This window comes from Phacochoerus africanus, chromosome 9 (genome assembly GCF_016906955.1).
Source record: "Phacochoerus africanus isolate WHEZ1 chromosome 9, ROS_Pafr_v1, whole genome shotgun sequence".
Taxonomy (NCBI): Eukaryota; Metazoa; Chordata; class Mammalia; order Artiodactyla; family Suidae; genus Phacochoerus; species Phacochoerus africanus.
Window position 1 is genome coordinate 61,517,421 of NC_062552.1, and position 21,212 is coordinate 61,538,632.

General features: G+C 38.0%; 1 protein-coding gene across 8 annotated transcripts in view; it reads right to left on the minus strand.

Annotated features, from left to right (window-relative positions):
- Positions 1–20,816, minus strand: part of NEO1 (neogenin 1) — a 233,154-nt gene extending 212,338 nt beyond the window's left edge. For 3 of the 8 annotated variants that reach the window (XM_047794497.1, XM_047794496.1, XM_047794495.1), the window contains exon 1: positions 20,537–20,786. In XM_047794497.1, coding sequence (XP_047650453.1) covers positions 20,537–20,666 — 130 coding nt within the window. In that variant the 5' untranslated portion in view covers positions 20,667–20,786. Of the gene's footprint in view, positions 1–20,536 lie in introns of all 8 variants that reach the window. The other 5 variants (XM_047794500.1, XM_047794499.1, XM_047794498.1 and 2 more) reach the window with 4 other exon arrangements.
- Positions 20,817–21,212: the final 396 nt, after the last annotated feature.

The following is a 21,212-nucleotide window of genomic DNA, read 5'->3' on the forward strand; positions in this document are numbered from 1 at the left end:
AGATTATACACATAGACTTAAAGTTTAACTTTTCATTTATGTTTCTGCTTCCAAAAGTTGAAGCAGTTAATAAGCAAAACTAAAACTTAAAAAAATGTGTAATTTTGAATCTTTCAGATATTATATTAACAGAATATAGTCCAAATCCTAATGAATTTCATATTTGAAAAATCATTAAAAGCCATTAGATATAATGATTATTCCCATGGAAAAGCCAAAATAAAATACTTTCAGAGAAATGGCAATTCTTTTCAATATTCCAAATGTTTGCAGCTATAAAAAGACATTTCTTAAATATAAGTAAATAGCAACTACCCTAACCATATGAATTATATTTTGCCTTAGAGAAGAAGTTCATTCTAAAACACTGCTCCTTTTGGAGTTCCCATTGTGGCACAGCAGAAATGAACCCGACTAGTATCCATGAGGATGCAGGTTCAATCCCTGGCTTTGCTCAGTGGGTTATGGATCCAGCAATAATGTGAGCTGTGGTGCAGGTCACAGATGCATCTCGGAATCCTGCATTGCTGTGGCTATAGTGTAGGCTGGCAGCTGTAGCTCCGATTCGACTGCTCACCCGGGAACTCATATGGTACACACCTGTGACCTTAAAAAGCAAGGAAAAAAAAAACACAAAAACACTATTCCTGTTAAATTCAGAAGCAATATTCTGGGCTTTTTCAGTCAACATTTAGAATATATTTCTCAAGCTCTGTGAATTAGAAACCTCATAGATGCCTCTCAATGCAGATTCCCAGGCCTCTGGAGCACAGATTTTTATCTCAGTATCTGTATAATGATGCTCTGAAAAATACTGCCTATACTAAGAATCACATAGGCATGCTGCTATTGGACAAAGCAACCAGCCCCTATGAAGATCTCAAACTCATCTTAAAAAATACTATAAACCATTCATGCCTGGGGTGAAGTATCTTCTGTTTCCTTCTACCTCTTTCACAATTTATTTTCATCATGAAATTATCTTCTGTTAGGATACACAACAAATGCCTATTAAATATTTCTTCAACTAAACTAAGTTGAACTGTATTCATATGTCATATTTACAGTGTACAGAATTAAACTTTTGTTTAATGTAATTAAAGGTATTAATACTTCACAACATCTCACAAAGCAACCACTACTTCTAGATGTTCTAACACTTAACAAGTGTGAAAGCCACTGCATTAAAAACGGAAAACCTGGCAGCAAGTGTACTCTGTCATAGCATGTTTGTAACATCATATAAATAAAATAATGTATTTTAACCCAAGATGAAAAACATGAGGAAATAAACTTACAGCAAAACTTTAGTCAAGAAGACTCAATTTAAACAGCTTTCCTCAAAATGTATTATTCTTGTTGTATGTAAGGTAAAGGCAGCCAACTTTTATTATAGTCTATTTTACGTCTATAACAGAAATAACCTCATTCTTCCTGAAACAGCATAATGAAGCTGGCCATTTTCTTTTCCAGTCCTCCCTTTGGCCTCAGCTATCTGCTTTCCTAATTCCTTCTACTATACCTAATCATTCAAACTACTTCCAAAGAATGATTTTCAGACTGGCAAACTCTATATCTGAGGCTGAAGCAGATTCCTAATTATTCTTCCCTTATGTAAAAGGTTGCAGGATGAATACATAACACTCCTACTTTTCTGTTTCATGTCCTACTTAACTTACTGAACTCTGAATTCCTTAATTTTTTTTTAAAAAAAAAAGTCATGCCATTCTATTTTCCAAATATAACGTAAGTAAATGCAACAATATTTATAACATAAACTTTTATTATTTGATTTGATCACCTGGTCCAAGAATAAACTGAAATTTATTATATATAGAAAAAAATGAGTAACACAATCAAAATCATAAGTAAGATTTAACTGGAATATTTTCTACATAAAGAACTATTATTAACACTATATATATTCATTTATATTCAACAATGAGTAAAACTCAAAAATTTAAATGAACATTGCTTCTAATTTAATAAAAATTACATAACATGAAAAAATTTAGTTAAAAAACATTGTGCCTCCCTTTACTAGAGTGGAAGTATTAAAGTCATTAAAAATACTGACGATAGAGAGTTCCCATTGTAGCTCAGCAGAAACGAATCTGACTAGGAACCATGAGGTTGAGGGTTTGATCCCTGGCCTTGCTCAGTGGGTTGAGGATCCAGCGTTGTCATGAGATGTGGTAGAGGTCGCAGACACAGCTTGGTTCCTGCGTTGCTGTGGCTATGGTGTAGGCTGGCATCTACAGCTCTGATTGGACCCCTAGCCTGGGAATCTCCGTATGCCCCAGGGTGTGGCCCTAAAAAGACAAAAATAAAATAAAATACTGAAGATACAAGATAAATAAGCAAGAGCAAATAAATAAATAAATAAATAAATGAACACTGCTGCTTTCACTTTCCCAAAGAAGTCTTTCCGCCTCAGATAAAGGTATCTCTGCCTCAAGAATAGGTACATAGAATTGAGAGACTTGCTTAAGTCTGCAATCACAAAACCTGGCACAGTCCTGAAAACATAGTTAACATGCAAAAAAAAAAGTCTATGGAATTAAAAATGCCCCATTCTAAAAAAGTGATCCTATCAGGCAAGCATTAATTACCCTATTAGAGTACTTCAAAAATTGCATAATTATAATCTATATGTACATAAAAGTAAAAAGAAAATACCAAAACTATTCTTTTTTAATTGGGTCAGACACCAAACTAAACCAAATGAAAAAGAGAAAACATTACAGTTCAAGATGGCAAAACTGAGTTCATAAACTTAATCAATGCCTATCCAACACTCTGCCCCAATATTCACTGACATAACCAAAGAAAAAGACTTAAAACACACACACACACACCTGGGAATGGGGGAATCTGTAGCCCAGTGAAAATCACAGAAGCGTGCCAACCATATGTGGGCCTAGGGAGCCTCCAAGAAAAAAGCCTGGCAAAGCATCTGGCAAAGCATTCATGTTGGAGATAACGTGCCAAGTAAAGTTTTGAGACAAAGCGCAGAAAGAGAAGAGGCTGCTATTGCTAGCTCCATAACTAACTGCCAGCACCTAATTGGGAACTTTTAAATCCCATCACTGAAAACACTGTAGCAGTAAACCTCCCTATTTCATAGCAGTCTGACTATACCTTGCCCTACTCCCTGCAATCCACCAAAACAATGATCTAGCAAAGTAAAATTATTGTAAATCTAAAATTTTCTCTTCTTTCATCTAGACCTGAAACATTAGAAAAGGAACTCACTTAAGTTTTAAAAGAGCCCCTCTCAACTAGCAATACTGAGCACACACAGACACCACCCATCATCACACTATTTCCCAACAGACACTTTAAAAGATCCAGAAGCTAAAGGAATGATTTTTCAACTGAGGCAAAAAATTTCCCCTGGAAAATTTACTGAGAGAGAGAGAACTTTAAAATACCAGAATTCCCAATGGCATTAAACTCGACTGTAGAAATCATGAAAAAACTTAAGAGAATACCATGCACATGACAAGAGAATAATCTGAAATCAGGATAGACTGCTTTCAGCTACAAAAAAATCTGAATAATTTTTCAAAGAACCACAACAGGGGCAATAAATGCAGTTTGCACATGATGAAACACCAGACAAGCATGAAAATTTCTCATAGAACACAAATAAGAGAGAAAATGAAAGGGGCATTGCAAGAGTTCAGCTTCTAGGAATGACAGAGTAGGTGGTTCAGACCAACTCTTCCAACGAGAAGAAACAAACTAGACCAAGTACAAAATATTTGTGTGAAGGCGACCAAGGTCATGAGGAATTAAGGGACCAAAATCAAGAAAGTAAGAAAAGCCAAATAAATAAATCTGGTATTTGGAGCTATTTTTTTACCTAGAGGTAGCTGTGGATTCTAAAGGCCACTACCACTGAAGAGGCTGAAAAGATGAGCACAGCTTTTGACATACATCAGCCCTAAGGAGACAAAAATTGGACTGTAGGCCTGCCAAAGAAAAGGGTCAAGCCTAAAACTGTGGATTAGGACCTCAAAAGGCTCCATACAGGAAACAAAGGTAAAGCCAAAATATTTCAGCTCATAAGGTTCGAGGCCCGATTTTAAACCATCTCATCAGTATTTGCAGATGACATGATATTATACTTAAAAATCCTAAAGTCGCTACCAAAAAACTGTTAGAGCTCATTGATGACTTTGGCAAATTCACAGGATACAAAATTAATACACAGAAATCAACTGCATTTCTATACACTAATGATGAAAGATCAGAAAGAGAAATTAGGGGAGCAATCCCATTTACCATCATATCAAAAAGAATAAAATACTTTGGAATAAACCTACCTAAAGAGACAAAAGACCTGTATTCTGAAAACTATAAGATGCTGATGAAAGAAATCAAAGGTGATGCAAACAGATGCAAAGACATACTATGCTCTTGGATTAGAAGAGTCAATGTTGTCAAAATGACTATACTACCCAAGGCAATCTACAGATTCAATGCAATCCCTATCAAATTACCAAGGACAATTTTCACAGAACTTGAACAAAATATTTTAAAGTTTGTTTGGAAACACAAAAGACCCAGAATAACCAAAGCTACCCTAAGAGAGAAAAAAAAAATGGAGCTGGAGGAATCAAGATCCCTGACTTCAGACTATACTACAAAGCAACAATCATCAAAACAATATGGTACTGTCACAAAGAAATATAGATCAGTGGAACAGGATAGAAAGCCCAGAATTAAACCCATGTACCTACAGTCAAATAATATATAACAAAGGAGGCTAGAATATACAAAGGAGAAAAGACAGCCTGTTCAATAAGTGGTGCTGGGAAAACCAGACAGCCACATGGAAAAGAATGAAATTGGAACACTCCCTAACACCCTACACAAAAACAAACTCAAAATGGATTAAAGACCTAGATATAAGACCAGATACTATACATCTCTTAGAGGCAAACATAGGCCAAACACTCTCTGACATAAACCATAACAACATCTTCTCAGATCCACCTCTTAGAGTAATGACAATAAAAACAAAAATAAACAAATGGGACTTAATTAAACTTAAAAGTTTCTGCACAGAAAAGGAAACCCTAAACAAAACAAAAAGACCACCCACAGAACAGGAGAAAATCTTTGCAAATGAAGTGATTGACATGTGGTTAATCTCCAAAATTTATAAACATCTTCTGCAGCTCCATACCAAAAAAACAAACAACCCATCGAAAAATGGGCAGAAGATCTAAACAGACAATTCTCCAAAGAAGACATACAGATGGCCAAAAAACACATGAAAAGATGTTCAACATCACTCATTATTACAGAAATGCAAATCAAAACCACTATGAGGTACCACCTTACACTGGCCAGAATGGCCATCATCAAAAAGTCTACAAAACAATAAATGCTGGAGAGGGTGTGGAGAAAAGGGAACCCTATCACACTGTAGGTGGGGTTGTAAATTGGTGCAACCACTGTGGAAAACAGTATGGAGATTCCTCACAAAACTAAACATAGAACTACCATCTGATTCAGCAATCCCACTCCTGCGCACCTACCCAGAGAAAACCATGACTTGAAAAGACACATGTACTCCAATGTTCATTGCAGCACTATTTTCAATAGCCAAGGCATGGAAACAATCTAAATGTCCATCAACAGAGGAGTGGATGAAGAAGATGTGGTACATATATACAATGGAATATTACTCAGCCATTCAAAGGAATGAAATACCAGCATTTTTAGCAACATGGATGGACCTAGAAATTATCATGCTAAGTGAAGTCAGCCATCCAATGAGACACCAACATCAAATGCTTTCACTGACAGGTGGAATCTGAAAAAAGGACACAATGAACTTCTCTGCAGAACAGATATTGACTCACAGACTGAAAAACTTAGGTCTTTCAAAGGAGACAGGTTGGGGTGGTGGAATGGGCTGGGGTTTGGGATGAAAATGCTATAAAATTGGGTTGTGATGATTGTTGTACAACTATAAATGTCATAAAATTCATTGAGTAATTTTTTAAAAATTAAATCATCTCAATCCCTGAATGGATTAAAGTGATCTGAACTTGTTAGTGACTTTATAACAACCACATACCAGAAGAGAATCAAAGATAAATCCTTTATAGGCAAAGATAGTAGCATTCAGATTACAATTTTTTATACACAATCCCTAGCACTCAATCACAAATAAACAAGCACATAAAAACATAAGACAATGCCAAAATCAGGAGAAATAACAGACGTAAAAGCAAGCTCTCATGGGAACACATATAATGGGCTGGGTTAAAGGAATAAAGATATAGTATGCAGAATTTTAGCAGAGATCTAGAAACTATAAAAGAAAACAGACATACTAGATCTGAAAAATTCAATAAATGAAATTAAGTTCTCAATAAACAAGAGTGCTGCCTCTGGTTAGAATATAGAAAGTCACAAGAGACTATTGCTCTTACCCTAACAACCAAACATGGCAAAAAAGCTACAAAAACCATAGTTTTTCTGAACATATCAGAATGATGAGGATTCAAAGCCTAAATGAACTAAAGTCCAACGGAGAGGAAAAAATATTTGAAGAGATAATGGCCAAGAACTTTCCAAAACTGATGAAAGTAACCATCCCACAGATACAAGAAACTCAACAAGAATGATAAATACAAAGAAAATCACAATAAGGCTCATCACAGATTTCTGAGAATCATAGAGAAAATCCCACAAGTGGCCAAAGGGAAAGAGGGAGCAAGCACATTCCCCATGAAAGAGGAAAAATAAGACTTATGGCTGATTTCTCAGCAGAAATGGAGTTTAGTGGACAACAGAATGAAACACTTGAAGGGCTGAAGAAAAAACTATCTAGAACTCTACACCCAGCAACCTCCCACCAAAAAAAAAAATTAAAGCTGAAGGTGAAATAAAGACATTTTCAGATACACAAAAGCCGGGTGAATTCATCTCCAGCAGACCTAACTAAATACTAAAGGATATTCTCCAGGAAGAAAAAAATGATTCCAAATAGAAGTTCATGAAGTGGAAAGAAATGAAGAGCAACTGATAAATATATGAGTAAATCTAAATCAATAATGGCTTCCAAAATAATAATGTCTTACAGATAGCAAATATAAACAGAAAATACATAATAACATAAAAATTAGAAGAGAAGGACAAATGGAATTAAGGTGTTCTAAAGGCCTCACATTATTCAATGAATGGTAAAAGTAATAAATCAATGATGCATTTAAGAACCACTAAATGAGTAGTGAAAGAATACATAGCTGGCAAACTAAAAGAAGCGAAAATGGCACAACTGAAAAAAAACAAAAAAAAGGTAAGGGGAAAAAAAAAGGAAGAAGAACATAGAACAGGCAAATCAAATAAAAGTAAATAATAAAATGGAAGATTGAAGGCCAAATAGATCAGCTATTACATTAAACGTTAAACAAAAATAACTCTAAAAAAATTGTCAGTCTAAATAAAAAGAAAACCTAACAATAGGTTACATAAATATAAGACTACAAAAAAGGCTGAAAATAAAAGGATAGAAACTCTTAAACACTAACCAAAAGACAGTTGATACAGCCATACTAATATCAGAAAAAGTACACTTTAATCACCAGAAAGATAATAATTCTAAATCTGTATGAATCTAATAACATAGCTTTAATATACATAAAGCAAAAATCAACACACCAAAAAAGAGGAAAGAAAGTGTTAGAAAGGAAAGAGACAAGGGAACAAGGAGCAAATATCCTCATCTCTGGAACTCCAGAAAAAGATAACAGCATATAGGCGGTAAAGTAATATAAGAAGAAAAATTTCCTGCCTTAAAATAGATGTATGTTTAGAAAATAACCCACTAATAAAAGAAGTCACATCACAGATACATTTTAAGTTAAATGAATTCAACCACATTCAACCATACATGAGAAAATATGAAATAATTTAAATAGAACAATCCATTCTATATAAGCATGCAACATGAAATATGAACTTGTTTTTCTCCTAGTTGAGCTCAGTTCCAGTATGCCTTTCTTAGTATAAGCATCTCATGACATTTCAACTCTAGAGCTTTTTTTAAAACAATTTTGAACAGTATAAATGCAAGTCTTTCTCTTCATTTGTTAGTCAACAAAAGAATTTGTTTCAACACTAAGAAGAAAACTTTCTATGTCCAACTTATTGGGAGATGAAATATCAGCCTCCAATGTGGGGTCCTCCTAAGGTATGTTAAGTGGTAAAATGATAACATGCAATTTTCACATGCTGGCTGAATTTAAATGAAATGTCTAACTAAAATGCAACTCCAGTGTACCAGTATTTAAAAAGAAAAAAAAATGAATAAACTTCCATCTAATCATATCCTGGTGAATTTCTAAATCTCAAAAACCACACATAAAAAATTCTACAAACATAGAGTTTTCCAAAAAGATGAGGGTACTTAGTAGACATTAATAGTATGTACGACATCAAATTTGAGGGAATGGGGAGGCTGTCCAGTGAGTTCTAAAAGCAAAAAGACTGTAATACAGGATTTTTATTTTATTTTATTTTATTTTGTCTTTTTTGTTGTTGTTGTTGTTGCTATTTCTTGGGCCGCTCCCACGGCATATGGACGTTCCCAGGCTAGGGGTCGAATCGGACCCGTAGCCACTGGCCTACGCCAGAGCCACAGCAACGCGAGATCCGAGCCGCGTCTGCAACCTACACCACAGCTCACAGCAACGCCGGATCGTTAACCCACTGAGCAAGGGCAGGGACCGAACCCGCAACCTCATGGTTCCTAGTCGGATTCGTTAACCACTGCGCCACGACGGGAACTCCCAATATAGGATTTTTATATCGATGTCAAATTACGCATATGCAGAGGCAACTTTTAAAACAATTCTGAACAAAGTGGAACTACTACCAAGTTAGTGCCACAATTTTATCTGATATTTCTTATCCACAATTTTTTTTTCCTCTTTTTACGGCCATACCTGTGGCCAGCCTATGGACGTTCCCAGGCTAGGGGTCAAATTAGAGCTGCAGCTGCCAGCCTCCGCCACAGCAATGCGAGATCCAAGCTGTGTCTGCAACCTACACCACAGCTCATGACAATGTCAGATCCCCACTGAGCGAGGCCAGGGTTCAAACCCACATCCTCATGGATACTAGTCAGGTTCTTAACCACTGAGCCACAACAGGAACTCCCCTAATACGCAGTATCTGAATATTACTTCTGCAGCTTTGAATAAAATCCAGAGAAACTGGTGTTTCATAAAACATACCCACATTTAACAGGAAATAAATGAAGTCTTAGGAAGAAAATATGTCATGATAAGGTTAATTTTCAGGCATTAAAAACTGGAACAAGCAGTACCTCCAGCTTCTTTTCCAGCATCACAATCTTTAAAAGATTATCTGGCCTATGATTTCATCATCTAGTAGTCACCCTTTTACTTCATAACAAATGATAATCTTCAGAATAACAAAAGTGAGGCTTTTCAAGAAACAGTTTACTGATCAAGAACATTTTGTTTTTTTCCTTTACTCTGTCTCAACTCATACTGCTCATCTTATTCTCCTTGCCAGAAAATCCTGCCCACCTATAAAGCCTAGTCATGTCTTTAAACCACCTCAAGTCCTACACCTCCTCAAAGAAACTTAACCAAATACTCCATACTAAACAAATTCTTATCCTTCTCCACATAAGCTCACACATTCAACAGCCTAATTATACACAGCCATCAGATAATATAAACCAAATTATATAAGTATTATCTAATTTTCATGTGTTTCTAGATGGCTTCTTCATCCAGTTTATAATAATAAAAACAACAGCAGTTTACATTTAAGGAGTTATTAAGATAAATGAGGCTCTGTTCTAAGCATGGACACATACTAACTCATTAATTGTCTACCTCAGTTCAGTAGAGTGCCAAGTTATTATACATGTTATTTATAGAAAATATTTTTTCAGAATTGTCTTTATAAAGCTGCCCCCTCCCTGTCTAGCAGCAAGGGCTACGCCATGCATGCAGAGGTAAGGGAAAAAACAAATATTACTTTAGCGCTGTCCCATTTATTCACACAAATGTTCTTTAATAAGATACCCACAGGTGAAATGAACTTTATCATTACCCAGCTCAGATTCTAGGTACTTATCATCTTCTGCAGACAGAGTAATGCTTCATTCTTTTGGAGACCCAATGGCGGGCATATGTCTAAGTCTTGGCCTTTGGTTTTCTTTTTCCTTCCTCAGTAATATGATCTAGTTTCATGGCCTGACTATCACCTCTATCAGTTAATTTCTGAACCTATATTTCTAGCCACAGGTATAGACAGGCCTCTCATATGAGAACCAATTCTATAATACCTAGAACTGTATAATGATCTTCTGGCATCTCAGGCTTAGGTATCTAAAAAATGGAAATCATATCCTGTCCCTTAAACTTGTCTTTCCTACTGCACCTTTTTAATGATTTTTATTTTTTCCATTATAGCTGGTTATCCTACTGCATTTTCATTCTATATTTTCCACTTTAAACCACCCCAGTATCCTGAACCAAACTGGCATTCAAGTATTTGATTAACTGAATTTACTCTGAACTAAAATTATTCATCCTGTCTTAAAAAAAAGTAGTAGCATCTATTTCAATTCCTATTTTTCACTCAAATCAATGAGTAAAATATTTAACTTTTTTTCTTTAAAACAGAACAATTTGAAAGTTTATGAATCCATTCCAAGCAAACATGAGCAGTGGATACCAGATTGACTTGATCACTTGGTGTGCTTCTCATTACATGAAAAATGTGAAAAAACCACAGGTAGCCATAGGAGTTCTGACAGTTAAAAGTTTTAAGTTGTTTGTATTCTTAATTATATTGTTTAATTTATATTTTAAAAATGAACCAGTGATTCAAGAAAGGATAAAGGAAAGGAACAAAAGACAAAAATAGACAATTCTCAGAAAAAATACAAACCATTAATAAAAATCTGAAAGATGTTCAACTCCATTAATAATTTTAAAATATAAAATTTAAAGAGATTTATTTTTTCCATCAAACCAGCAAAGACTATGAGATCTGAAAATAACTAGTATGTTGGCAAGGGTGTGGGGATACAGGCATGCTCTCATTTGCTATTGATAGAAAAAAAAAATCAGCTTTTCGGAAAAACAACTTGGAAATAACCAGCAAAAATTTTAACACACATGCTCCTTTACCCTACAATTCCACATTTACAAACTTCTATGTATATTTGAACACATGCATAACTACATTTGTAAAAAGTGGGTTCACTGCATATATTTGCAATAAAAAATTTGAGAGCATCGAAAGGGATTGATTAAATAAATTATGCTGCATCTATAAAATGCCATGTGGCTATCAAAACAGCTATGATAAATCTGTATGTACACATGGGAAGATGTCCTAAAACAAGTTGGAAAAAAGTATGCAGAGCACAACCCCACTTGTTAGTTTTGTTATATGTGTGTATATTTTTAAAATATTTAATTGCATATATAAAACAAAGTCCATAGCTATTCAAAGTGTTATCTCTAGTGAGAGGGTTGGAATGTATGATATTTCTACTTCACATATTGTTTGAAATTTTTTAAATATTTATTTTCTTAAAGTCAAACCAACAATTTTATCCCAAATTTTAAAATTCACAAATGTATTTTAGCCATCAAGGTTAGAAATGCTAATAAAGACAAATTCTGTGGGTAGAGGGGGGAAACTAGGAGAGGAGGAACCCTGTTATGCCACCTCACCTTCCTTCCCATTCACATTTCCTTTTCTCCCATCTGGAAGCGTAAACCTGAACTCATACTAATTTGAGGTGAGATGAGAGACTAGAGATTTCAGAGGGAAGGTATTTCTTCCCGAACAGCAACTATAACTATAGTAGGATGGACAAAAGAAATTAGCCAGGACAGGCAATACCCATCAGCAATGACAGAGAAGGAAAGAAACTTTCCTCTACCAGGCTGAAACAACCATTTCTGTTTTGTTCTTATGTTTATATTTATTTTAAATCTTCCGTTAAAAAGGTGATTAATTGCTTTTGTTATGGGGCATTTCTAAGACAGTCTTTCTATCACTTCCCATCAGCTATGGGCTTCAAAATCAGATAATACACTTGTTAGAACTACATGTGAATTAAAGATAAAGGCTCTAAGCAAAGACCTTTGGGACTCTGAGAAATATATTTACTTTGATGTATAGACCCTCTGGAGATGAGGGTGCATGATGGTTGAGTTCTGTGTAGGTGGGGGACTACTGATAAAGGGTTATCACCATAAGAAGTATACACACAATCCCCTGGATACACAACACCATGTAAACTTAAAACAACAAATAATCCCACCTCAAACCAAAAAATTTCAGGAGTTAACTAAAAGATCCTCATAATTTTAGTTTTTACATCAAAAGTCACACTACAAATAAAAAATTATAAATAAAACTTACAATTTATTATTCTGTCCCCTGAATTTGTAAACAATAATGCTATCATCTAACTAGACCTTATATATAAAGATGTATCTTGGTGATTTTTCTTTACTCACTCTGTAGCTGAAAAACAAATATCCTGTATTCAGTTTCCATGTGGTATCATTCACCCTGCTCAGGATTCCTCAGTAAGGTTTACTGGCTATTACTGACCAGTAATAAATCCTGAAAACCTCTGTACGATCAATCTCCGGATTTCCCGAAGACATGGATGTAGCTGCACCCCCTGATGGCTCCATTATTAGCATTCTCATACAGTCAAACATTCCAGGAATCATTTCCCTTAGAGGAAATAATAACTCCCTCTGAGAGTTCTACTCTACTGACTTGGTAAAACTAAGTTAGGACTACTCTAAAGATGCAGAACCAAAATCATGAGAAAAGCAGCACAAGGATTCCAGAATTTGCGTTTCCACCTACAGCAGTAATGACACTCTCCCCATGTTAAGTTATTATCTGTATTATCCATTATCTATGGGTATGTCTTATCTCTATTAGCCCAAGGCTTCCTAAGGATAGAAAACATGTCCATTTCATCTTAGTTATCTCCACAGAGCCTGGCTTTGTGTATAATTATCCCTCAAAGATAACATGTTTGCAACTAGCCAAAATTATCTAAATTTTTTTACTTTTGGCTAGAACTGTCTGACTACAAAATTAAATTTAAAAATTCTTGCCATAAAACAAGTTTAAAGGAGCTTATTTCTCATGGTTCTTTTTAACAGGAAAAGCAAAGACACACAATCTGAATTTCAGACTTCCCAACTGCTAACTCCTTTGCAAGAACACAAGTACTGATTTTTTAAAGATAAAACATATAAAACCACTACCTCCCTCTCTCTCCTTTCTTTACAAAAGGGAGTCAAAGTGGGAATCAAAATCTTCTCATTTCAGCAAGATCTATTACCTGACCAGTTTATTCTACATCCCTTATAAGCTTAAAGGTTAAGTATCTAATATTTCAAGTAATATTGTATCTTAAAATATCTCACAATTTCTTAACACTGAAGCTTAATTCTTGAAATCAGCCCTAAAGCCGTTTTTACATTTATAAAATAAAATCATACACAATTATTTACAAGCAACTTAAAAGATTTTTCCCAATAATATCCAACTTCAGGGGTTAAATAAAAGATACACAGTCACTTGGACTTTTCGAGAATGACAAAAGGTAATTCTTCAAAGAACAAAAAGAAATGATCAGCGTCCATACACAAGAACTGAATAGAAGTTATTTGGGTGAGATAAATCTACCACTCAATTTTAGAGACTTCAAAATTATGGAAACTTGGAGGTAGAAGGTACTTTGAGATTACCTATTTAGTAATTTGTTAAACCCTTCAATTAACAGATGAAACAGAAAAGCTCTGGGACCTGCATTTTAAGTTCACAATGAAAGATGAAAATATCTTAAAGAAGTTGTAAAAGTACTGACCAGTGGCATTACTCTTTATATCTTCTACAATAATGGAAACTGACCCCCACATACACACAAAAATTATCTTTTCACCAATAATCCCATGCAAGGGAATCTAAAATATGGGGGGAATGACCACAGGCAGGAAGAAGTCCATTACAGCATTCTTCTCTAGAGAAAAATATTGAAAATAATGTCAATATCCATCAATGAAGAATAATAATTAGTGGCAGTATAATAAAGAGCATAGGCTTTAGACCTGTAAAGAACTGGATTTGAATGCCAACTTTTCCACATCAGAGTTGTGAAATCTGTAAAAGTCACTAGATATTTGTGACTCAGTTATCTCAGTTATCTGTAGAATGGTGAGATATTACCATCTTCCTCACAGGGTTGTATAAAGGATTAAATGCATGTAACAGAACTAGGTACACTGCCTGTTCAGTGAGTATTCAATAAAAACTACTTTTATTGGCCACTACTAATACTATATTCATTCACTAGAATATTATACAGACATTTTAAATAATGATTATAGGAAAATCTATATGTACTAGCATGGAAAGATCTCCAATGCACTAAGTGAAAAACAAGTTGAAAACAGTAAGTAATGTGATCCTGCTTATGTATAAAAAATAAAACTATACACCCATAAATGCAGAAGGAAAAGTATTAAAAGTGGTTATTTATGGGTTAAAAAGGAATTTGTTGGTGGAAATTCTGATTTATGTACTTCTATATTTTTTTTTACTTCAAACAGATATGTTTTTTTAAATAAACTGATGATTTAGAAATAGTGTAGTAACAAGAAAAATGACATTGAGCATATAAAGCTGTACATACAACATGATTATAACACAAAAATTATGTTCCATATAGACAGTGACTAGAAAGAAATATACCCAAATTATACCATTGGGTCTAAATGCAAGTTTTTGTCTCTACTTCTAAAACTTTCTAATCAAAAAACTCCTTTCATTCAAAATGAATCCAAAATCAGGGTTATATTCCAGTATCATCTTCACTGGCTTGTGTCCCATGACAAAGTCAATTTTTAAAAATCATAAATGCAAGAATTTTCCTCACATTTATTAACTCTCTGGTCAGTATGGTCTTACCTACAGTCTTTCCCCCTGACTATTCTCCCATTGTTGAGGCAATTTTACCTAGAAGCCAAAACATCTACCAATAGCATGGTAAATACCTTCCAATCACACAAAAGTCAGTAATAAAATAAAAGGTTTGGGAAGAAAACTACTAAATAAATAAACAGAGCTTCCATATAATGAGATTAATATTACCCTAATATTTTTATGAGTATAGAGAAAATTCATAAAGAAACCAATAATGATCAATTAACAGAAAAAACTATACTTTCAAAAATTTGATAGAATTACCGCACATTTTAAGTTCATAAAAAATGTTAAAACCGGAGTTCCCGTCGTGGCGCAGTGGTTGACGAATCCGACTAGGAACCATGAGGTTGCGGGTTCGGTCCCTGCCCTTGCTCAGTGGGTTAACGATCCGGCGTTGCTGTGAGCTGTGGTGTAGGTTACAGACGCGGCTCGGATCCTGCGTTGCTGTGGCTCTGGCGTAGGCCAGTGGCTACAGCTCCGATTGGACCCCTAGCCTGGGAACGTCCATATGCCAAGGGAGCGGCCCAAGAAATAGCAACAACAACAACAACAAAACAACAACAAAAAGACCAAAAAAAAATGTTAAAACCATTCTACACAGACACTGTACCTTAAAAGCAAGTTTATATCTCATTTTTCTGACCACTCAAGTAAGCAAGGTCTTATTCTTGCCTGCCTATTGCCCCCAACACATATATGGGAACATGCAGAACCATAAGTAATATCCAAATCCCCTGCCTCCATGTCGCTAAGTCTTTCTTCACCATCCCACGTCATGTATTCATTTTCATATGGTTTACTAAAAGCAGTCACATTTATCTCCTTTGAGCATTCAATCCTATAAATCTATGAACTCTTTTATACCTCGTTCTATTACGCAGGCAAAGCAAGACATTAGTCTCTGTTTACAGATGAATTAGTATGATCATTGATCTTTCCAAAGATGACAAAACCAATAAATACTAAACTCGCAGACCTCTCCAGAAGAAGATAACCAAACTCACAAAAGGTCAAAAAACTAAGTCATACAAAGACTGGCAGAAAGAATTGGGATAATTAATTTTGAAAAAAGAAGGGGAGAGCAACACATATACACATAAATTTTGTCATCACACATGTAAAGGACCATCATATAAAGGAATCCAATTTGTGCTTGTAAGGCTCCAGAGGGAGGGGTTAAAAACAAAAGCAATTCACTATTCATTTGATAAACAATTACTGGCAATATACTCTGTGCCATGTGCTTGTGCTACACCAGGTAAGTAAAGTCCAAACCCTCAAGAGATTCAGGCAAGCAAAGGAAACAGGAAAATAAGTTAACCCAAGAAGAAAAGGACCAGAACGCCATGAAAATGCAAAGAATGATGACTCTCTCTTTGGAGGAGGGGCTAGAAGAGAAAAATCCACTGAACAGATGAGTAGGAGTTTCACAAGGGTACAAGGTGGGAAGTGGCATTAACAGGAAGAAATATCCATATTGCAAAGGCATGAAGACCTGAAGCTCTGCAGTTAACCTGGAGTGATGGAGCACCAGGCACACATTAGAGGCACCAAGAGAATAGGCTTTAAACTGGAGGTGTGGGAGGCCAGTGGTAAAGAACACAAAGGCTTCACAATCTTCATGCCAAGAAGATTCAAGCTCTGACACACTAATAAGAGACTAAGAGAGTGGCATGCTGAGAAAAATATGTAAGAAATCTCATTTCAGCAGGAGGAAAGACTTCTGCAGGCTAATGGTGGAGATAAAGAATAATTACACTGTTGTTACTTTAGGTGGGGTGATGATGATTAAAGAAATATCTAGGAGGTAAAAATCAAACAGAACTATTGCCTATGGGAAGAGGGCAGGGAGAGGGTCCAGGATGACTTCTACATCTCAATCTGGTTGAGTGGTGAACAGTGACATCCAGGACAGGTAACCAAGAAAGACAAGTCCATGCAATCATTCAATGTGAGAACGCTGGGCCAGAAATGGGTTTGTTGTTGTCTGGAGAGAGGGGATGAGGGATGAGGAGTAAAGGTAAGTGTACCTTTGGTCTTGAGTAATGTAAACTGCCCCTTCAGTGAAGCTATAGAGTGGCACATGAAGAATGGACTAGGGCAGTTATTAGCTTACAGTAGCAACTGAAGACAAGTGTACAGAATGAAGTCAACTTTATTTATTTATTTTTGTCTTTTCAGGGCCGTACCCGCCGCACATGGAGGTTCCCAGGTTAGGGGTCTAATCGGAGCTGTATCTGCTGGCCTACGCCACAGCCACAGCAAAGCGGGATCCGAGCCGCTTCTGCAACCTACACCACAGCTCATGGCAATGCCGGTTCCTTAACCCACTGAGCAAGGCCAGGGATCGAACCCACAACCTCATGGTTCCTAGTCGGATTCCTTTCCACTGTGCCGCGACGGGAACTCCGAAATCAACTTTAAACACCAATATTTAAGGCGGGGGGGGGGGGGGAGGGGAACACCTGAAAACAAGTGAAGAACAGATCAGAGAAGTATGAGATAGATCAGGAAATAGATGACGCCAAAAAAAAAAGGTAAGAGAAAAAAATCCAAATTAAGAGTAGGGAGGGTGAAAATTAAAGTTAAAGGTACTACATAAAGCAAAGTTTACTAAAAAGTTATTCAAAATAGGAATAGACTATCTTATGAGGTAACAAGTCACATCATCAAATAAATGATTCAGGTAGAAAGAATCATCTATGTAAGATGTTGACAAGAGGACTATCTTACTTTAAACGAGAAGTGTAGCTACATAAGCTCACAGTACACCTCTGAAGTCTAGGTAAAGCTACCCTTAACATAATTAGGACATTTCATCAAAAACTCTTTTGCAATCTGATGAATGGGATATCTGATTATTCTAACAAAAATTTTGAAAAATTTCTACGTATTTTATGTCACTCAGAAGCAACCAATATTGGATTAAAATTTTTCACTAATTCTACTCTTGTAATACAAAAAGTTGCTATGCAAGTGTGGAAATAGCTGATTGAGTCTACTTCAAATTCAAGTTGATTTCAAATGAGTTCTCAACATTGTCTTCCTTTCTCCATTCTAGTATCCCAATCTTATCCCACCACCACTAATGAACCCCTTCACTCTGATTAGAGAAGGCCTGCATTGCATGGGCTGTACTGTCATGTCATCTGCCCTAGGTTCCTGCATATCTTCAGTAATCTGCCCTTTTTTCCTTCCCAAAGCCAGACTGCATGCTTAATCATTTACAATCCTCCACCACTGCTATTTTCTGTAACCAGTCCTTCCCTATTCCCTCCATTTCCTCATGTCTACATGCCTACCCTATGTTGGAAAAACACCCCATTTATCCTGTTGACACACAATCTAGCCTCCATTTCAAGTATTTCCTTACTCTAACACTTATTCACTGTAATCCCCTACAGAAAGGTGTCTGAGTCTACCCTCTAAAGAAATAAAAAATTTAAACAAATGACATGTGATTTACCGAAACAGCATGTTCTAGGTGCTGCTTACTCCCTTCTCAATTCCGTCGATGTCTCAGCGTCTCTGAAGCTTTTGAAAGAAGTGACCAACCCCCTTCTCACTGCAGTTATTCCTTTTCCTTTTGCAATGAAGCAGGATGGTTTGCAGAGAGCCAGAAGATCTGTGCTCTAGACCCAACTACACCACTAATTAGCTGTGAGCCTCCTCACCTCCACTCCTACTCAGATCTCACTTCTGAGACACTCTAACATCCAGTCAGGTTAGGTCCCTGCTGTATAGGTTTTCTCAAAACCTACTGTAATCCTTAGCAGTGTTTACCACAACTTAATTACTGTATCATTAGTAGCTGAATGGCTATCTTCTCCCTCACATACACAGGCCAGACTGCAAACTCCATGAAGGCAGAGTACACATTTCAGCCATGCTTTGCACCCCTCTCATCAGTGAAAAATAAAAGCTGAAATAGATGTTATGACTGCCTAAGAGACTGATTATTTTTATTAACCTAAGGAATAAGATTACTAGCACTTTATACATATAACATTACTGACAAAATTTTAAACAGAAACTCCATCAATCACCTATCACACACTTAATATAATGAATTACATATAAAAATTTACATATAAAATTAGAGTCTTCCAAGATAATTACATTTTTCTTGCATCTTGTAGGTTGGATCAATTACCTACATTTCAGGACCAACATGTGCACCCTGTTTAGGCTGACTGTGTAAGTTTGATACTAAAACAGTTATTTATATAGCTGTTTTGGTAATACCCTTGGTACTTTAGGTTTCAAGCATTTAATTTTAGCAAAAAACATGTGTTATATATATTACCTAAGAAAATTTTAAAAGTTTTTTTATCAGCCAAGTTATACCGCAGTGTGATTTTAAATACAAAACAGGCGAAAACAAGCTATGGTTTAGTGTTTAGAAGCTGCCAATGTGCCTGATACTACGACTTTCAAATACAAAAATTTTAGATCTCACCCAGGTAGGTGAAAGTTGCCCAGTTTTATGATACACCACCTTGGTCAAAGAATTTGAACAGATTACATGCTGATTTGCCCTTCATCTCCTAAGCGTGTACCGCTCCTCAATTACACTATAAGGTCTTTACGGGCAGGTGTGCAGTTTTGTTAATTGGTCCCTTTAAGTAAGTGGGAATGCAGGAGATTTCAATAATCTATGATATAAAAAAAAAGAAAATGGCTTTACGGCTAAATATATTTAGATATTGCCACTTGAAAACAATGTACAAGTACTTAAAATCCGATGCTTAGACAATTCCCTAGGTTAAGAGCGGTTAATAGGCTGTAAATATAGTTGTAATCCCCAGGAAAGATGAGGCATTTTCATAACGGAAACACTAACAGATATAATCACTTGGAGCTGTTCTCCAAGGCGCCCTCATCGTTAAGTCAACACCACTGATTATGAGGGGACAATTGTGTCCCTCTGACACGCTCTCTCTTCCGCAGCCTCTGGGCTACAAATCCCGCACGAGTAGTCCCCCGAGATCAACCAGAGCTTCCCTGGGAAATCCCTGGCCAGAGAATGCGGAGTTCAAGCCCCCCTCCCCCTTCCCTTCCTGAAAATTAATGAATTGGCCGTACGATTGTTTATTTAATGAGGTGTGTAGTGGCCTCTACTGGTGCTTGTGTGAGCACAAGAATGTCCCACTCTTACAAGTGGGATGAGCCTGGGGGAGGGGAGGGAGGCGAGGGGTGAACCTGCCTCCGGGTACAAAGCGCAGAACTAGACCCTGGAGCCCCCGACGCGCCCCCACGGCCTCTCCTCCTCCGGCGGCGCCCCCGCCTGCCCACTTCACTCTCCACCCTGCACGACCCCCTTTCTCCTCCACAACCCGGGACCAGGGAGAGAAGTTGTGCACGTTTCCTCCTGGAGCCTAAACAAAAACACCGTAGCTGCCGCTGCCGCCGCCGCCGCCGGCGGTACCGATGCCGCGCCCCCGCCCCCACCCCGCGCCGCCCGGGCCCGCACCCCGCGGCTGCTGCTTACCTGGGGACTGCGGTGGAGAGCCGCTCCTGGTGGCCGCGGCGCCCGACGCCCGGCGCCCAAGCAGCAGCAGGCAGCAGAGCCAGAAAGAGGAGGTGCTGAGGAGTCGCCGGGCTCCCCGCTCCGCCGCCATCTCTTCCCCGCGAGCGGCGGCGGCGGCCGCCGCAGCGCCGCGGAACCCTCGCCTCCTTCCCTCCCGCGCGCCTCAGCCGGTCCCTCGCTGCAGGCTCGGCTCCCACGGCCGCCGCCGCCGCTGCTGCTCCAGCCCGGCTCGGCCCGGCCCGCGCGGCCCCTCTCGCGGGAGGGGAGACTCGGGGGCGCCTCCCTCCTGCAGGGGGGCGAAGAGGGGAGGCAAGGGGGGGAGTCAGTACATTCCGTGGCGAGGCGGGGGGGGGGGGGTCGGTCTCCAGGTTCCAGGCGCCGCCACCCGCCGCCGACTCCGGCTCCACACACCAGCGCGAGGGGGGCGGAGACCGCAGGCGGTGGGGGTGGGGGGCGGGGACCCGGGGCGCGCACCCCCGCGCACGCGCAGGCGGCGCGCCTCCCTCGCCCGCACCCCATCGGCTGGGCGCGCGGCCCGCCCTCGCTCCAATCCCGGCTGCCGCCTCGCGGGCCCAGTCGGCGGGCCCGATCCCCTCCCCCTTCTCCCGGGAGCTGAGGACCGGCGCGGGGCGCGCGC